Source organism: Momordica charantia (genome assembly GCF_013281855.1).
Source record: "Momordica charantia cultivar OHB3-1 chromosome 7 unlocalized genomic scaffold, Mcharantia_2.0 BLBB01000007.1, whole genome shotgun sequence".
Lineage (NCBI taxonomy): Eukaryota > Viridiplantae > Streptophyta > Magnoliopsida > Cucurbitales > Cucurbitaceae > Momordica > Momordica charantia.
This window is the reverse complement of record NW_028275165.1, coordinates 4,744,231-4,763,375: the sequence shown is the minus strand read 5'-3', so window position 1 is coordinate 4,763,375 and position 19,145 is coordinate 4,744,231. Positions and strand designations below refer to the sequence as shown.

The window sequence follows — 19,145 nt, the reverse complement described above, 5'->3', positions numbered from 1 at the left end:
AAGTTGATAATATTGTCAAACTGAGCATAATTCAGCGATAATTAACATATATATCTTCAATTATTATATGTTATACTAAAAAATGATAATATTAAAAAAATGTTGAACCATCTTGGTTGGTTCATTGGTCAAAAAGGACTAGAGTAAATTGAGAGTGAATTGATTTAAGGATACCTATGCGAATAGAGAAAAACTATGCTGACTAAGATTACATAGAAGTTTTGCTATAGTATATTTATGAGCTATTTGTCAAATAAGAAGAAAGGTCAAAAAATAGAAATAAAAGAGAAGAGGTGTTGAGAGAAGTGATGTTACCTATGATTGATTATTTATTATATTTTTTTTCAATATTTAGCCATCAACTTTATGATTTTTTCAAGAAGAGAAGTGATAATAAAAATAATAATAAATTATATATTACTTCCATGGTTGTAATTTTGACCATTTTTATCCATGAATTTTTAAAATATTTATTTTAGTTATGTACTTAAAATGTTTGTTGTACTATTAAAATATTATTGTTTTTGTCTCTTTATTTTCTTGTTTTTATCTCCTTTTTATCAAAATTTCAACACTACACTAGGTCGAAATGAGCATAGTTCAATAGTAATTGGAAAGCATAGTTTAACAATAATTGGCATATATCTCTAACCATGAGGTTTTGAATTCGATCTCCCACCCTCACATGTACTAAAAAACATAAAACACCACACTATACCCCATAAATTTCTTAAAATGAACCCATAACCAAGGTTTTAAATGTTCATGTCGATGGAAATGTCGAGGTCTTAATTTAATGGAAATGTCGATATTCGATGGATATTTTTGTAAAAGTCAGAGAAATTAAAAAATCGTAAAAAATATTTAATTAACAAATAAACATTTTTCCATTTATGAATATGTTAAAAATGATTAATATTAATATTATGTATATATTAGTGACATTTTATTGATATTTTTCACATTTTGTCGATTTTTTTTATAATATGATAGAAATGCCAATTTACGCCTCATGTTGATGTTGAACCCATGGATACATGGAAATGTCGATGGACATGTTGACGGATATTTAATATCATGTCCATAACTTTACCGACGTTTTGATAAAATGTAAAATTAATGAAATAAATGTTGAAAGCATAGTATGTATGTACGTATGTATCTCTATATACATATGTTTTTATATATGTTTTGAAAGAATATTGACAAAATTAAATGGTAAAAATATGTAGATTGAAATAGTATTTAGATGGAGAAAAATAAAGAAGCCTTATTAAAAAGTGAACATAATTGTCATCCTTTGTTGTTTGGATGGAGGATTGCCCAACACAAGTGGATAATTATATTGTTCGAGAGGCTGCTTCCTCTATGTTTCGTTTTGTCGTTTTAAAATCATTTTACGTTTTCATTAATTATAAAATACTACATTTGTCTATCATTATAAGTTTTTGAAAAATAAAATTATATATTTCTAAATATTTTTAAAAAATTAAATTGCTAAACTTCGTGCAACCCTTTGGATATATGAACCTCAATTTACAAATATAAAAAGTTTAGATTAGACATGAATCGCTTAAAATCAAAGAAGACAAATAACAAAGTTCTTAATTGGTCCAAGAGTCGAACACTCCACGAGATTAGACGATCAATCTTATTTGAATGTTCTTGACATGCAACTCAAGACATGATCGTTTGTGTAGCTCAAAACTAATAGGTAATGATTTAATTAACGAAGCTAGATAAAATAAAGGTAGGTAGGCAAACAAAATTTTAACCCATTGCATACTCGTTTGTGCCACATGTTGTGTCATGTCACTTCAAATCATTATTCATTATTCCAATCAACATGATCACGTTTAAGTAACGATAGTGCTAGTGACAACGATGTATTAGAATTAAAATATAAAGTTTAAAGATGTAAATAGAAACAACTACTCTTTTTATAGAGATCGGAGGCTTAATCTCCCATTCACACCCATTTATTGTGCTTAAAAAAAGATGTAAATAAAACCATGGAAAAATTATATTTTTTCCCCTAAATTTTGCAAGATGTATCAATATTTATACTAAACTTTCAATTTCATTAAATTGAATAAAAAACTTGGATAAATATTGTTGTAATATTTACCTTAACTTGAAAACGTGTTGCAATATTTACCTTAAGCTTGAACAAGTATTGCAATATTTATCTTAAACTTGAACAAGTGTTGTAGAGTCAGGCGGTTGTCCCATGAGATTAGTCGATGTGCGAGCAAACTGGCTCGGACACTCACCGATATAAAAAATATATATTCTTAAACTTGAACAAGTGTTGCACTTTTTAGCATTTGATAAGTTTTCATTCATGTCTTGTACGACACCGGAACAAAGTTTTTTTTTTTGTCCTAAAACATTTTAAGATTCAAGACTAAAAAAGATACAACAACAAAAAGTAGACTAAATTTGTAACCTAAGAATCATTCTCTTGATAGAAAAGTTGGTTGCAATCCAAGAAAAAGAAAGTATCATTCTAAACCTACAAAATGGATCCTTCAATTTCAGGTTGCACAATAAAAAAGACTTTCTGAAAAAAAGAAAAAAAAAATTAAAAAGAAAAAAGAAAAAAGAGAAGAAAAGTTCTGGCCGAAAGGTCCAAATTTAGACGAATCTATCGACTTCCAAAAAGAGGTAAAATGATGAGAACCAATCAAAAATAAAAATAATAAATATATAAGTTTTCTTAAAAAGAAATTAATGAATTCTTTATTGAATAACTAAAAATCACATCATTAGTCTACTCGAGATAAGGATTAGAATTTGGAAATTAGACTTTACCAAACAAAGCAACGAAAAAATTTGACAATGTGTGTCGATTTTATCTTAAAATTTTTCAGTTTCAAAGAAACTGTACTTTCATTTTGAATAAATATAGTAAATCTTCGCCTTATGTTTTAGAAAATACTGCAATTTTTGTCTTCAGATAGATTTTTGTTCGAGGAATCGTTGAAAACTGTAATATGTGACTTGAATTATAAAATATACCTTTCGTATGAAATTAATTATAAGGATTTAGACAAAAACAACATTAAAATTGATTTTCTAGTTGAGAAGCTGCAGAGCACCATGTGGAATCCCCACGCAAAAACACACCAAACGATCCAATGACCCAAAGTAGGTTTTTAGAGGGCATTAAAACTAACTATGTAGAGCACATATAGGAAATGGAAGGTCGAGTGCACCATACGAACGCCCTTAATATAGTTAGAACTGCCGACAAACTTATCTTGTGGAGCGTCTCGCATGGTGTCAAGAGCGTACCCTAAACGTCACCACACTACTTTAGGGTGGCAAGGCAAGAATAACGCAGAATGTCGGGATGAGTCTCCACACTCCCAATTGGTTACCTCCCTCCACTCTCTATCTCCCTCACCTCCTATATAAAGGAGGTGGAAAAAGCCTAATCAAGGTAAGTTGATTCTCCCTACAACCAACCCCTTGTGAGAATTCGACACACTCTTTCACAGATTTTCACCCATGAGATTACTGCCCTCTACTCCATACATATTTGCTCCAAACTTGAATCCTAACTTAAGCATCAGATTGAATTCAATAGACTAAGACGTAAGTGTGGTACCTCCATAACACCTACACAGTACTTGCCCAGAAATCAACATCAACATAAAATATAATATTCGAACTTCTTTTAAAAAAAGAAAAAGAAAGAAATCTTATCATAAGCTTTTCACATTCATTTTATTTTAGATTCTATATGATATATAGAGTTTCCATTGGACGTGGTCTAACAGACACTTTGATGGAGAGTGGGCGGTACACGTGGATACCCGTGGAGTATGGATGAGGGAATTGAGAAAGTGACGTGTCTTTATGTTATTGGACGACACAATGCACCAATAAATACGCTAAAATCTATGAGTTCGACTGCCAATAGAACACTATTCTCCCTCTTTTTTTTTTTATTTACTTTTTAATATTAAACGTTGATGATTAGAATATCACAAAATATTGATATTTTTTAGTATTTTATAAAAATCAAAATTCCATGACAAATATTTAAATAATAAGAATTTTACAGTTTTTAAATAAATTAAAAAAGGATTAATATTAACATTAGTTTCGTATTAGTGATATTATATTTGATATTTTTTATATTTTATCAATTTTTCTGAGATATTAGGGAAATTTCGATTCACTCCTCCTATCGATGTCGAATTCATGGACATATGAAAATATCGACACATTGATGAAAATTTAATACCCTATAAATAATTGATATTCATTTATTTTCAAACACTATTTTGGTCCATAAACATTCCAAGATTATTGTATTTTGATCTCGCTACTCTCAAAATGTCTATTTTTAGTCTATGAACTTTCAAATTTATTCTATTTTGGTCTCTAAATTTTCAAAATTTTATTTGTTTTAATCTTTTTTTTTCGACAGATTATTTGTTTTAATATCAACCTTAAAAAGATAACAAATTTTAGACATTGTTTTTATTTTGTCACCTAATATCTCCTTACCCAACAATCTCGTCTACAAATCTATGTGATTCAAATACATACTACTGTAAAAATAATAATAAAAAACTCAAATATTTATCATGTCAGCACTTTAATATACATACTCAAAGGCACGGGAAATTGGGATTTTTGACCCATTCCAATAACTACTTTGGACTTTTGACCCCCTTTTGATTTTTACCTATTTATGACCCCTCCACCTCAGATTTCTGACCCCTCCCCTTATTTTGCTTGGTAAAATTACCAAGTTACCCTCAATTTAAAAAAACAAATCAAACTCAGCCCTCCCCTCCTTTCCCTCCCTATCTCGGTCCTTCCCCTCCCTCATTCACTATCTCGTTATCCATCCCAGTCTTCATCCCGGTCTCTCCTTCACAACTAGAAAGTTCATCTCCGTCGTTTCTTCTTCGTCTCCCTCACTTCGTCTCTATCAGAGCTTCCCCCTTCCCTAATTGAGGTAATTTTTCTTTCGAACTCGCGATCTTATTGTGAATGATTTTCTACCTTTTTTTTCTTCGTTCTTTGCGTGGGTGTGAATGATTTCAACCTTCGGCTCTATCTGAAGTAGCCAAGGTTATTATGAAGTTTGATTTATTGTTGCTTCCATTGTTTTGTTTTAATTTTTGACTTTCAGGGTTCCATCTCGGCTTTAAGCCCGGTGGATTTAGGACCGGGATGAAACCCTGAAAGTCCATTCCAGAAGGATGGACTTTCTGGATTCCATCTCGGGCCTCATCCCGGTTCGAAATAGATCGGGATGGTATCCAGAAAGACCATCCTTCTGGAATCCATCTTGGGGCTCATCCCGGTTCGAAATGGACCGGGACGAGGCCCGAGATAGAATCCATAAAGTCTTTCTGGATTCTATCTCGGGCCTCGTCCCAGTCCATTTCGAACCGGGATGAGTCCCAAGATGGATTCCAGAAAGTCCATCCTTCTTTCTGGATTCTATCTCGGGCCTCGTCCCGGTCCATTTCGAACAGGGATGAGGCCCGAGATGGAATCCAGAAAGTCCATATCTTGTACTTCGACTTTCTGGATTCCATCCCAGGCTTCAACCCGGTCCGTTTCTAAGCAATATTATTTTGTTTTGTTACAGGAGACATGGATATGACACTTAAGATCAACCAAGACACGAGACATATCTTTCCATTCTCCACCGAATGATATAAAAACACGAGGCATCCTGCAAATAGACCAAAACACTATAATTAAATACAAATCAATAAATTTACAAACAAACAAGAAAAATTCAAGATTTATATTGCATGGTCTCGGTCCCTATCCCGGTCCCGGTCCCAGTCCCTATCCCGGTCCCGGTCCTAGTCCCTATCCCGATCCCAGTCCCTATCCCGGTCCCAATCCCTATCTCGGTCTACCCCAGTTTATCCCCATCTCGGTCCCGGTCCCGGTCGTATCTGGACATGAAGGACCGGGCTTGAGTTTACCTTCTATCTCGGTCTCAAGCCCGGTTCTAAATTTCATCCCGGTACCAATCCCGGTCCAAGATAAATTCTAGACTTCATTTCTGTTTTCCGTAAAATAACGTTTTTTTCTAGAAAAATGATAAAATTTCGTATCATTACAAGTTTGGAGAAGTACAATATTCTAAAATGATGAAATGGACATACCTATATTGTGAAAACAATGGATTCGAGATAACGGATTATGTGGGGACCGATCGATTGGATAATGTGGGCCAACAATCACGTGGAGAAAATCTTGAGTATTGGAAGAAAAAAAAACGTGACTTGCGTGTGTGTGGTGATTTGGAGTTGAAAAAACAAAGTGAGAATTGTTAAGTTGGTGGTTGGTGGGTTGGTTGGAAATTTATTATATCATAAATGCATTTATTATGAAATGAGGGCAATTTAGTCAATTTACATGATAAAATAAGGGGAGGGGTCAGAAATCTGAGGTGAAAGGGTCATGAATAAGTAAAAATCAAAAGGGGGTCAAAAATCCAGAGTGGTTATTGAAAGGGGTCAAAAATCTCAATTTCCCCAAAGGCACGACATCCACTCGCTAAAATACAAAATAAATGTAATAGCCCAAACGAAGAACTTGAAAAGATTTATTTTGGGAAATGGAACCAAATTGACTACTTGAAAGATGTGGATAATAAAATAAAGAAATTGAGAATTAATTTGTTTAAAGCATGATAACTATTAAATGCCCTTAAATGGACTCTCTCGGATTCTTAACATGTCTTCAAGATCGACACTCTTTTGGTTCATCGACGTCGATCTTGACCGAATGTTCATTTGAATGTTTTGGATTCTGATACCATATCAATATTTCAATATTCATGAGTTCTATCTCAAAACTAATTAACGGAGTAGTCATGTCTATTATAAACTTTTTTTAGGTCCCCATATCAAATGATATAGGGTTCTTAACAAATACCACAAACATGCGATTTATTTAATTTAAATAATCGAACGAAAAAAAGAAAAATAATTTGGACCCAACAAGAAGTTGAATGTTGCAATATTTTTGTCACCGGTTTGATTATTTAGTTTAGGTTAAGAATAAATTAAAACCTCCAAAGACGACGGAAATTTGGAAATATTTTGGGATCTAGGCCTACTTTTCAATTAAAATTTTAATTTAAATTCGAATCATATTCATTTGTTTAAAGATATATACAATTTTGTCTATCCTAAGATATTTATGTTACTTAAATTTTTACTCGTAGGAAGATCTAATAAGCATTAATCAAAATATGCATAGAGACAGATAATAAAACTTATAAAATTTTAAGAATCAAATTGAAATTAATATTGTAGAATAAGTATAATTTTCATCCAATTGAATCAAATTAACTATTCTCATTATAAACTATTTCAACCTCAAAATTATTTTACAATTTTATAAAACCAACTTTACGGATTATTGAATTTATTAAGAATATAATTAGAGAAAAAAGGTTATGAGTTTTCAAAAAGAAAGAGAAAGGTTAAATTACATATCAGTGATTGTTATATTTATTTAGTTCTTCTTCCTTTAAAAATTTTCAATTAAGTTTTTAAGTTTTTGAGTTCGAACTTTACTTTGTTGTTTTAAAAAATTCTACAAAATTTTGAAAACTTTTCTTTTAAGTACGAGAAATGAAAAGTAATTACCAAAAGCTTATGTTTATAATAAAGAAACAAGAAATAAATAATGAAAATGTTACCGAATGAACTCTTATTTTATTGTTTTCAAAATGTGTATAAGAATTTAAAACAAAAGAGACGGGAACACATTTTTATTTATGTTTTTATGATAATTCTGACAACTCAAATAGCAGGTGAAGAGTGAAGAATTCGTTGAGGAAGAGAAAAGATTCTGACTCTCAAGTCAGTAATAGTTCGAGGTATCACTCCCGAAATAAGAAATCAAAATTGCGTACCTGTATACAGAGCAAGTTTCTGTTATTTATAAGCATAGACTAACATGCCCCACTTACCTGTAATTTTCTGCAGCTGCGTGATTCCCAACAACATTTAGAGGGTAATTGATTGTAGCTCCACATACCTCAACTCAGCCTTAAGGTCCAAGCACGCGGTTTCATACATCTTAACTCGACCCTTGTCAAGCACCGAGCTTATGTTGAGGTTTCAAGGTGTTACTAGTCTGTTTTTCATAGACGAGAAATTCCCTTCTCCACTTCTACCATGTGGTTGGTCGTTTCAAAGCTCCCAAAAATTTCTAAAGAAACGAGAAACGAAAAACAGAAAAATGTTATAAAATAATTTGATTGAGCTAAAAACACATAAATTGTTTTTTTTTTTTGTTGTTGTATCATATGAAAAAATGTAGAGTGAGTAAAAGTTTTGAGAGTTAGCCAAATTGGAATTTGTCGGTGGGGAAGGGGAAGAGAGCATAAGAATGTGTGGCACTCACTTTTCTTCTCCAAATCCAATTCCAATTCCAATTTCAATTTCAATTTCAATTCCAATTTCATCCATTGCCTTCCTCTCCATAGCCTTCAATTCCTTATCCGCCATTTTCTTCCATCCATGGAGGCTCAGTACATCCACAGGCACCACACCCACCACCCCACAGACAACCAGTGCTCCTCCGCCATCTTCAAGCACATCAAAGCTCCCGTTCACCTCGTAATTCTCTTTTTCCTTTCCTCAATCGCTCTGTTTCTTGATTTCAATTTGAAATCGCTTCAGGTTTTCTATTGGGGAATTTACAGAGCATGTGTTTTAGGGCACAGATTCCGTAATTTTGTTCATCGAAATTGAGGGGAAATCGATCCTCTCCTTGAAAGATTTTGATTGGTTTGCGAAATTCATTGTGGTGTTGTTTGATTAGGTGTGGTCGTTGGTGAGGAGCTTCGATCGGCCGCAGAGGTACAAGCCTTTCGTGAGCCGGTGCGTGGTGAGGGGAGATCTTGGAATTGGCAGTCTTCGAGAAGTTGATGTCAAATCTGGCCTCCCTGCCACCACCAGCACTGAGAGATTGGAGCTTCTTGATGATGAGGAACATATTCTTGGAATCAAGATTGTTGGTGGCGATCACAGGCTCAGGGTATTCATATTGCCTCCTTTTTGCTCTTCTGTTCTTGGTTTCTCTTTTTACTACTTGCATTCCATGAATTTTACTTGGTAAATCTTGCAAAATGGGGTGACTCTGATGGGGATTTTGGTGGGATTATGGCCCGAGGTTTCAAGCTCAAGCTTCGGGTAGAATTTTTAATAGAAGAAAGTTATATGTTGGCTGTTTGTTGGAGCTGATGTTTGATTGTTCCTTAAGACTCCCTGTAGACTAGTAATTGATAGTAAACAGATTGCAAACTCATTGAAGAAATGATCAGAAATTTTATTTTGTGGTAGGAACTCGATTATCTTGTCTACAATCATCAATTTCCTACCGTGGATACTAAAGAAACGAACTCGCTCAAGAAATGATGTTGGAAATGTTGATATCATGTGTAGTATAGTTCGAATACTGATGCAAGTTGTGTTAGAAGTTGAGAGCATTCAGGAGTTGATTTGTTTGAGGGTCCTGAATTCTTGCAGAACTACTCTTCAATCATCACTGTCCATCCAGAAGTTATTGATGGAAGACCGGGGACGCTGGTAATCGAGTCCTTTGTCGTGGATGTGCCCGAGGGGAACACCAAGGAGGAGACATGCTTCTTTGTCCATTCCCTTATAAACTGCAACCTCAAATCACTGGCCGATGTGTCGGAGAGGATGGCTGTGCTGCAGGATGCAGTCGAGCCGATCCATCAGTACCACCAGATATAGCGAGGACAGATGAAGCCTTGCAATCGTTTTCTTTTTGCCACGTCGAGATGTTTCATTGGTTGGCTGCTGATTTCCCATCTCATTGGACACTCACCCAGTATCCTCATCTGATTTTGTTTTCATAAGTTTCTGAATCCTAGGATGGTGTCTATGTTCTTGCTCTTTGTTTCAGCATATTGTTCCTTTTAATTTGGTCAGTCTATGGATACTTGAGGTGTTATGTAAATAATATGAACTTTGGGATGGATTATGTCAATCATTTTAAGAACTTATTGTCAATCTCTTCCCATCTAGAAGAACTTGCATTAGATATCTCATTTTTAATTTAAGTATAGTTTGATTCACATTCTATAAATGTTTGTTTGTTATTTTGATCAAGGAGTTAACAGTATTGTATTTCATGGGGTGAAGTTATATTTTCTTGGAACATGTTAGTTTTACGAGAAAAATACACTTTTGGTCCCCGAGGTTTGGGATAGGTTTCTATTTGGTTCCTAAAGTTTCATTGTCCCGGAGATTTGTGTTAGGTGTCTATTTGGGTCTTGAAGTGTAAAATGGACATTTTAGTCCCCCAAGTTTGAGAAATAGTTTTACATGCTACTGAGTTGTTTATTGACTAATATTAAAATGACGTCGCAATTAAATTGATTACTTATTTTGCTGATTTTGCAAATATTTAATTGAATAATATATATTTTGCTGATTTGGTAAATATAGTAATTGAGTAATATATTGAGTAATATATTTTTTTTGAATGATTGGTCTTATTTTTCTTTCTTTTTTCTTAAACAAATTATCTCATCGATTCACCTTCTTCTTCTTCCTCCCTTCGATGAATTTCACCACGGGCCGTCGTATCACGGCCCGTCATTGTCGTTGCCACCAACCTCTGACGACCTTCACTATCGACGAAGAGGGAATGAAGGAGAGAAGGAGACTCGTTCCCAAACGTTTTTCACGTCGGCAAATGGGTGAATTCTTGCAGCCCGAGTTAGTCATATATGACTTAGGTGTTGAGAAAAAGGCAGTAAACCTCAGGGACAAGGTCATGTAAAATTGTTAAATGAACCCTAAGATGCCAAACAAAAAGGTGGAAAGCCATATCTCACAGTATGATCCATGGTTGAGAGTGAGCAAATAGAGGACCATTTAGGACAGTCTCGATACTCTTTATTCGAGAAAATATTGATGCATGGGAATACGAACAATATCTTACATCGACGTGCTGATAGAAAATCCAGGGTATAACAAAGTACAACATCTCATTGATATGAGATATTTTTGGTGATACTAGAAGTAAAGTGTTAAAAGAACTTGAGGTGCCCAGTGTGGATAATATATAGAGGGAAATATGTTCCTAATAGCAAACACGATTTAGAAAGGTGGTTGTGGGAGTGGTTTGGCTGGCAAGGGTGGAGTTTGAAACTTTTACGGCTTCGTTTGGCGACGTTTTTGTTTTTTTTTTCAATTTTTAATAAAGAAAAATGAACTGCATAATCTCAACATTCATGAGCTCAAATATGATAAAACAATCTCTTTATTTATGTTTTGGAATAAATTGAAAATAAAAACAAGAAAGAAAAACTAGTTTTGGTTCTTTCCAAAAATTTTATACAACTTTGAGAATGTTCTAGAAAATGAGAAACGAGGAAACATAGTTGTAAAATGTTTAGATTTCTTAAGAAAATTAGAAACGAGAAATAAGAAAAGGGAACGTTATCAAACAAGCCCTTAATATATAGTTAATGGATTGAATATGAAAAACAAATCACAAGCATATGCTATCCTAGGTAGTAGTTAGAGTTGTATAAACCAAATACAATGGGTAAGAATCCTACTAATTTACTATAGAGATTTAATGTCAACATGAGTATAACTCAATGGTAATTGATACGTATTATTTCTTTTGAAGTTGGAGGTTCAAACTCCCACAAACCTAATTTGTTGTACTGTAAAAAAAAATAAAGCTATACCCAATGTAATACATTCAAGCAGAAGTTGACTTGGCTATTGTATTCCTTGTTACATGAATCCAATTTTCATTTCATCCGAGGAAAGTCAATTTTTCTTTTCTCAATGTCTTTGCGAATTGGATTGAAAAAAAATCACTTTCACGTCCTCAATAAAATATTCTTCTCATTCTAGTATCTCGACCCTTAACCACGTGAGTTAAAGTGAGTCATAAAGTGAATAGATTCGTCTGCTTCTTTAGTCTTAAGAATGCTGGCTTTTAAAAATGAGTGATTGCGGCAACATTTGTACAACATTTGCCCTTGCAACTCAGCTCACATAAAGGCCTAACAAGCCCATGAGCTCACTACATGCTTTAGCCCAAGCCATGTAGAGAAAACATTTTTCAAAAGTGGAGTAGAGAAACTCTTAGCCCAATTCTTTAGTGTTATCAAATTCTTCCATCATTACCTATTTCTAAATAAATAAATGTACTAAAATAATCCCATTTCGTTGGATTAGCAAGCAAAAAAAAAAAAAAAAAGCAAAGCCAGAGACATATTCTTAACATTTCTGAGTTGATTACCATAAAATACAAGTAGTTCTAGATTTTTTAAGGTACGTATTCTTATCGTTGTATCTAGAAAAGAAACGATCAATTTTACTTCAAATATCAAGAAAAATAAATATCTTTTACGGATAATCATATTATACACTATTGAGGCAATATTTGTCGAGCACCACAGATCAGTCACATGCTAATTGGAACAAGCTACTGAGGTGCGACCAACCTGCTAAAGGAACAAACACTCTAATTGTAACAACCCGTATTTTCTAATACGGTCATTCTGACAAAATGCAGAAACGTAACTTTCAAGAAACCTTAAGAACTAAAATTATTCAGCGGAAGAAATTTCTTTACAGAATTTTTCTAAACTACCTCAACTAAATAGGAGGATGACTTTCAAACTCATGCCAGTAGGCTAAACTTCACCTTCTACCAGAACGATCATTCAATCCTTCATCTAAAAAATATTTAGGAAAACAAAGATGAGTACAAAAATAATCAATAAGCAATTTCCATATCGAATTTCAAAATTCATTTTCCTTTCAAAACATTCGTAAAAAAAATACTAACAGATCAAAACTTTTAAACTCCTTTAAAATATTTAATACAATTTTTAAAACTTTCAAAACAAACTAAATTTTCAGAAATAAAGTCTTCAAATAAGGTAAAATTTTCAGTCAATCAAAACAAACTTTCATTCATTCAAAACGAACTTTCATTTGATCAAACTCAAAATCCTTCAAAACAAACTTTCTTCCAATCAAAACCTTCAAAATTCCTTCTAAAACATTTGGTACAACTTTCAAACTTTCGAATAACTAAATCATTCAAACATTTAAAACAATCTTACATTCATTCATACTTTCAAAATCAGAGTGGAATGTTGCATTATTTGGGTAGCCTATAAAACATATGTGGTTACCCGTCGGTAACACCAAATTAATCAAAAGCTTCTATTAGAGTTGTCGAATTAATATCGACCAGAACATAGTTGTCGAAATAATATAGACCAGAACAGAGTTACTTAAGTGTGAGGCCATGTGAGTGAATAACACACACATGAATCTTCATTCCCAAGGAATGCCAAACCACAAAAGTGTCTTCCCACAAATAAGTCAGAACAGAAATCCATCAATTTCAAATTAAGCTACTACCCCAAATAAGCAAAACGTTCCTCAAAACAAAATCATGACATATCCGGATAGCCCTATGAAATCAATCAAAATATATTCAAATAAAATGCAAAACAAATACTTGCTTTCAATATTAAATTAATTCAAAACATTGAAATAATTTAAAACAAACTTTATCATCATCCCAAAACATGATTTCAAATATTTCACAAATAAACAAAATATCAATTTCAAACCTTTAAATAAATTTAAACAAAACTTTATCAAATCATTTAAGAATACTTTAAATACTTTGCAAATAAACATAATTTCAATTGCCAAATTAGTTTTCAAATCTATAATAAAACTTCAATTTCATATGCAAGATATCAATTTCAAATCTTCCTATCAAATCCAAAATACATTTTAGTTTTTGATCACTTACAACACTTCTCGGATACGGTAAATTACTTACAATACTTTTTCGAAGGGATATGACAAATTACTTACAACACTTTTTGAAGGGATATGATAAATTACTTACCTCTTTCAGAAATCCTACGAATCTAATTTACTTGTTCTTGTCAACTTAGAGGCCTAGAAACAACCAATATCCAAAATCAATTCTTAAATCCTATCCAAGGATTTAAAATTCAACCAATTACTAACCCAAATCTTATCTACCAAATTTTCCCATTCAAAACAGTTTTTTATGCAAAATAATTAGGAAAGTATGGATTTGAGGCTACAAAACCAGATCTGAAAACTAGGTTAAAAAGCCTCTAAATTCAACAATAACAAATTTTAAAATTAGAAAAATCGATATAAATCAATACGAACAAAATTTACAAAAAGTTTCTCAATAAAACCAGCTTAAAAACCTTCTAAACAATTGAAAATTTGGGGATTTTAAATCTGAAAAATTTTCTGTCTTATAAAATAAAACTTCCTAGAATTTTCCATAAAAATATTAACAATTTATTGATTTTTATAGAAAAATCAGATCTGAAAACTTTATAGAAAACCTTTAAAATTTGGTAAAAACATATATTTTTTCATGTAAAAATCATAACAACAGACTATAATTTATAGGATACAAATAGGTAAACCTTTTATGCAAAAAAAGTCTCAAAATAACCCAAAAACAGTGTCATAAACAAAAAGATTCAAACCAAAAATTCTGGAAAATTTTTAGGATAAAAAGTCCTTAAAATCTTTTATTCTAAAAAACAAAGACCTCAAAAATTTTTCCAATAAATTGAATTAAAGAACTACAAATCAAGAAAAATAAAACTAAAACAATGAGAAGAAAATCTTATCGATCTTTGAGAGAAAATACCAAACTCTTCTTCTTTTCTTTTCTTTTTTCTCTTTGAGAGAAAACTAGGTCTAACAGTTTAAGAAAATAAAACCTAGGGTTTAAGGGCTTTTATAACAAATCCTAATGAATCCTTATTTAAAAAGGATAATAAAAAGATAAAGATTTAATAAAACTCTTTCTTTTTATTTTTTTCAAATTCTAAGAACAAATTATCTTTCAAAAAATAATTTCTAAACCAAAAAGGTTTATCTTTGAGAAAATAAAAGAAAACAACTAAAAAAATAATAATAATTTAAATATATATATTTATATTTTTTTCGGTTGTTACACTAATGCCCAAGTTAGAGTGAACGCGAGCTGTATCAAATCGTTCTTGGAGCAAAATAGCATACTTAAAATATGGGGTTGAGCGTCCTTTTTATAGGAGGGGAGGGAGACAAGGCCATTTGAGCCTTCGACCGTCGGTTATGGTTTTGTTGGGCCCTAGGTCGATTGTCGGATATGAGGTCGGATTCCTCAAGTCGACCGAGGTTTTTCACCCTTCTCAATTTAGTAGTTGGTTAGGTCAGTGAGCATAGTTGGCTTAATTTTTCCTTTTTGGTAATCTCGAGTTGAGCAAGCGTGTCCACATGTCAATAATTAATTTTACCTCCAACATACACAAACTTCTCAATCCTCTTTGTTGATGCAAAAACTTGGTCGGGGTACGGAAGGCGACCTCCGAGGTCGGCCAAGAGCACTTGGATGGTTTTCCGAGGTACCTGCAAGGAGGCAACCACTTCGACGCCCAAGTTAGTATTCAAGCCAAGCTCGACACGTAAGCATCAGACAGATTTTTCATACCTTGAGTCATGGATGAAGGGTGTATTTATAGCGGTAATTGGGTAGATACACGCCCCATCGATACAATCCGGTGCTTGGGGAGGGGCTTGCTAAATACCCGCTGGTCCCTGGCAATGACTGGTCCAACTCCTGCTCCAAAGGATGAGGTGACGCGGCCGCCTTATTCGTACAGGCACCAAAACCGACCTCCCAGGTCGGCTCTTCGGGCCTCACCACGCCCAGGTCGGCCGTGTGCAGTCTACCCCCAACACTCTTTGACTACTACTATTTTTAATTATATTTTATGATTAATTATATGTTCATTATTTTTTGTATTTTGAAATTAATAAATACTAATCTTGCTAATTGGATTTTTAATTTGAAAACAAATTCTACTTGAAACGTAGTAATAATTTTTTGACATCACATAATAATGAAAAAAAATCTTCGTCACGGAGTAATCAATAAAACATTGACAAACTAGAAATACATAAATTAATTTAGCTCCTAATAAAATATAATGATTAATGTGATTCAGATTTTACTTTTAGATATAATTTCTACCATGGTAAAAAAAGGTTGCATAACTATATGCATAAGCAACAACCAATTTCTTTGAGAGAGAAAAAAAAAAAAACAACAACAACTAATTTGGGATATTTCAAATATTTTTTTTAACTATTTTTATCAACTTCTGAAAAAACTTATTTTAATTATCAATAATAAATAATTTTTATTTTATTAATTATAAATAACAAAATAAGCTTATCATTTTTTTTTACTAAATTAAAAAAAAAATCCTGAATTTTGCCTTTTGTTAAAAAAAAAAAAAAACCTCTAATATACTTTGAGCAAGGATCTCTTAATATTTTGACAGAAAAGGTAGAAGAAACTTTCATATTTATTACCACAGTGTTTCGGAGGGTATTTTTTTAAACCTTAGTAGTGAAACTTTTGAGAGGGTATTTTATTTTTTTTGAAAATAGGGGTATTTTATTAATTTATCAAAGAACTTATTTAATTGTTAATAATAAATAATTTTATATTTAATATTTTTAAAATTTTATTAATTATCAATAACAAAATAGGTTTATCATTTTTTTTTTGGCTAAATACAAAAGAAAAAAAAAACCCTTTTCAAGATGTGAGATAAACCTTGAACTTAAAAAAGAAAAATTATAACCCACCTAGATATTTTCGAACTAAAAAATAAAATTATTAATTTGCAATATAGAAAATATAGAGGGTGACGTAAGCATAGTTCAATAATAAAAAAATTATAAATTTAAAGCGTATGCTAATTTTGTTAGCTAAATTGTGTTTTAATGAATATAATCAAATTTTGATTGAATTAATGTAAAGTCGAGATGGACTAGTTGATGGCATTGATTCGAAGGACTAAATAAAAGCATAATATAAATTCAAGGAACCACCATTGCTGCACAACAGAGAAACAGTCATGAATTCAAGTCCTCCCTACAGATGTCTAAGAGTATACTACAAAGTAGACAGGTTTACGCCTCTCACCATCGCTCTCGGGACCGTCCATCGGGTAACACGGGAGTAAGTAGACTCTGACCGACCTTCTGCAAGTTATCGACCCGTTTTTGCTTGCTTGAAACAATATTTATGGCTTCTCCATCTCCATCTCCATCAAAACTTGGTGGGGTATCATCTTCATCACTCCAGCCATCATCATATGTATCATCTCCATCGTCCTCGTCGTCATCATCGTCGCCCAAAAGGTTATCAACATCAGACCAATCTTCACCACTCAAATCATCTGGCTGATTAGTTTCTTCCCCATCTGTGTCACTCTTGGTAGCTCCTCTCCCTCGGAACCGGGGAACAGCAACAAGCGCTCGAAGCTTCTCCTTTATGATTAACAACCGATCTTTGTCTATCAACTGAGAGTCGCGATACGCTTCCCTAAGGAAAACTGAATCTCTATCTCCTTTCAACGAGATATAAAACATATCGGGATGCCTTATCAGCATCCCTCTCAACTGCTGAGAGAACCGAAACTCCTCCCGGAAATGAGTGAGATGATCCACAAGAGTCCTCTTCTCAAGTGTAAGGCTTAAAATCTCATGAACAACCCCACAAGCATGCTTCTCTTTCTGTGGGGTACCTGCCTTTAGTTCTGAGAAATCAGAATAGGGAGAGACGTAAGGAATGTCCCTAAACTGACTAATCTTCCTCATCTCACCCTTGGAAAGATTAAGCCCCTTTGGTAGCTTCACTCGATTAAACTTCAAAGGGCGGTCGATGATCAAATTCTTCTCTTCTAACTCTCGAGCTCGGTTTTCCTCTTCCGCTAACTCTGCTGCAGAAACAGCAAGTTCAGGATCCCAGTGAGTCAATTCGAGGGCCGGACCACGCCCGGTCGCTACAACTCTAAAGTAGTGAGGATAACGATGGCAGATCGTGTCGCGAAACTCTAAAGGAAGACCGAAATCGGTCCTCAAATGTGCGATTTTCTCCAACAGAATGCGTTTATCGATCGACATCATCAGTAGCTTCCTCAGCTTAACAACCAACAATCCTTCCATCTCATTCCTGATCTTCAACTCCTCCAAATACAGCCTTTCGGCCTCCGGCGTTAACTTGAATTTCAACGAAAACGCCCCTTCTTCCACAACCTCAAACACAGCAGGGAACTTCTTCAACAATGCAATTAGCCTCCTCTTCTTCTCCAGACCCAAATCTCTCCTGAATTTACCCAACTCCTTCAGTGACATAATTCTATCAGGTCGTTGAACAAGAATCTTCCTAATCCTCATAACCAACTTCAGCTTCTTATCCCTCTGTATCACATTGTCGAACTTAAGCTCTTTCCTCCGCTTCACAACAGCTCTAATCGGCTGAAGCGGGACATGGAATTTCCTTAAATTACTACTGGAACTATCAATTCTGTGGCGCAAATCCAAGTTTCTACCCCAAAATTCTTCCGATTTGAGGGAAAAAGAGGGATTCTCAGAAAAATAAGGTTTGCGAGGGAGAATGAATGGCACGGATACAGAGAGCGAAGCTTTGGGCGAATAAAGAAGCAACTTGGAATCCATTAATGGAGAGAAATGATTGAGAGAACTCACCTGGTAAGCTGGAGCTATGAATCGGAATCGGAATCGCAGAGCAAATTGAAGGGAAAGGATTAGGGTTTATCTCCAAGGAGAAAAACCCCACTTTTTTTTCTAATTCGTAGAGATATTTATTTTCATATCTCCATTTTAACCCATTTTTATTATTGGCTTTTAAAACGAGCCAACGAGATACCGCAAAAAAAGGAAAAAAAAAAAAACAAAATAAGCAAAATACATTGTGATTTTTCAAATATAACATTTTAAAAAAACGGAGTCTCACATGTTAAATGTGATATATTACTGATATGAGTGTGTGATATACTACTGATATGTATATCTGATATACATGCGATATATTATTTATATGAGCGTCTGGTATACTATTGATATGAGTGTTTGATATACTACTGAAATGATATACTATTGATATGATTGTCTGATATACTATTGACCTGATAGTCTGATTTACATGTGATATGATGATGATTTTACTTTCACAAAAGAATAAAATATGGTATTTTA

General features: G+C 33.3%; 2 protein-coding genes across 2 annotated transcripts; one reads left to right on the top strand and one right to left on the bottom strand.

The window, feature by feature from the left end:
* The first annotated feature begins 8,035 nt into the window (after window positions 1-8,035).
* On the top strand, window positions 8,036-10,046 carry LOC111023445 (abscisic acid receptor PYL5). The gene is made up of 3 exons (XM_022300878.2): window positions 8,036-8,624; window positions 8,830-9,045; window positions 9,537-10,046. The coding sequence occupies exons 1-3, from the start codon at window positions 8,526-8,528 to the stop codon at window positions 9,765-9,767; spliced, it is 546 nt and encodes a 181-aa protein (XP_022156570.1). The 5' UTR covers window positions 8,036-8,525; the 3' UTR covers window positions 9,768-10,046.
* Window positions 10,047-16,939: 6,893 nt separating this feature from the next.
* WTF1 (Ubiquitin carboxyl-terminal hydrolase family protein) lies at window positions 16,940-18,754 on the bottom strand. The gene has a single exon (XM_022300877.2). The coding sequence runs from the start codon at window positions 18,603-18,605 to the stop codon at window positions 17,064-17,066; it is 1,542 nt and encodes a 513-aa protein (XP_022156569.1). The 5' UTR covers window positions 18,606-18,754; the 3' UTR covers window positions 16,940-17,063.
* Window positions 18,755-19,145: the final 391 nt, after the last annotated feature.

Coding starts and splice junctions, on each gene's coding strand:
- LOC111023445 (XM_022300878.2), top strand. CDS start 8,526: ATGGAGGCTCAGTACATCCACAGGCACCACACCCACCACCCCACAGAC. Junction 8,625..8,829: donor TCAAAGCTCCCGTTCACCTC/GTAATTCTCTTT, acceptor TTGTTTGATTAG/GTGTGGTCGTTGGTGAGGAG. Junction 9,046..9,536: donor GTGGCGATCACAGGCTCAGG/GTATTCATATTG, acceptor GAATTCTTGCAG/AACTACTCTTCAATCATCAC.
- WTF1 (XM_022300877.2), bottom strand. CDS start 18,605: ATGGATTCCAAGTTGCTTCTTTATTCGCCCAAAGCTTCGCTCTCTGTA.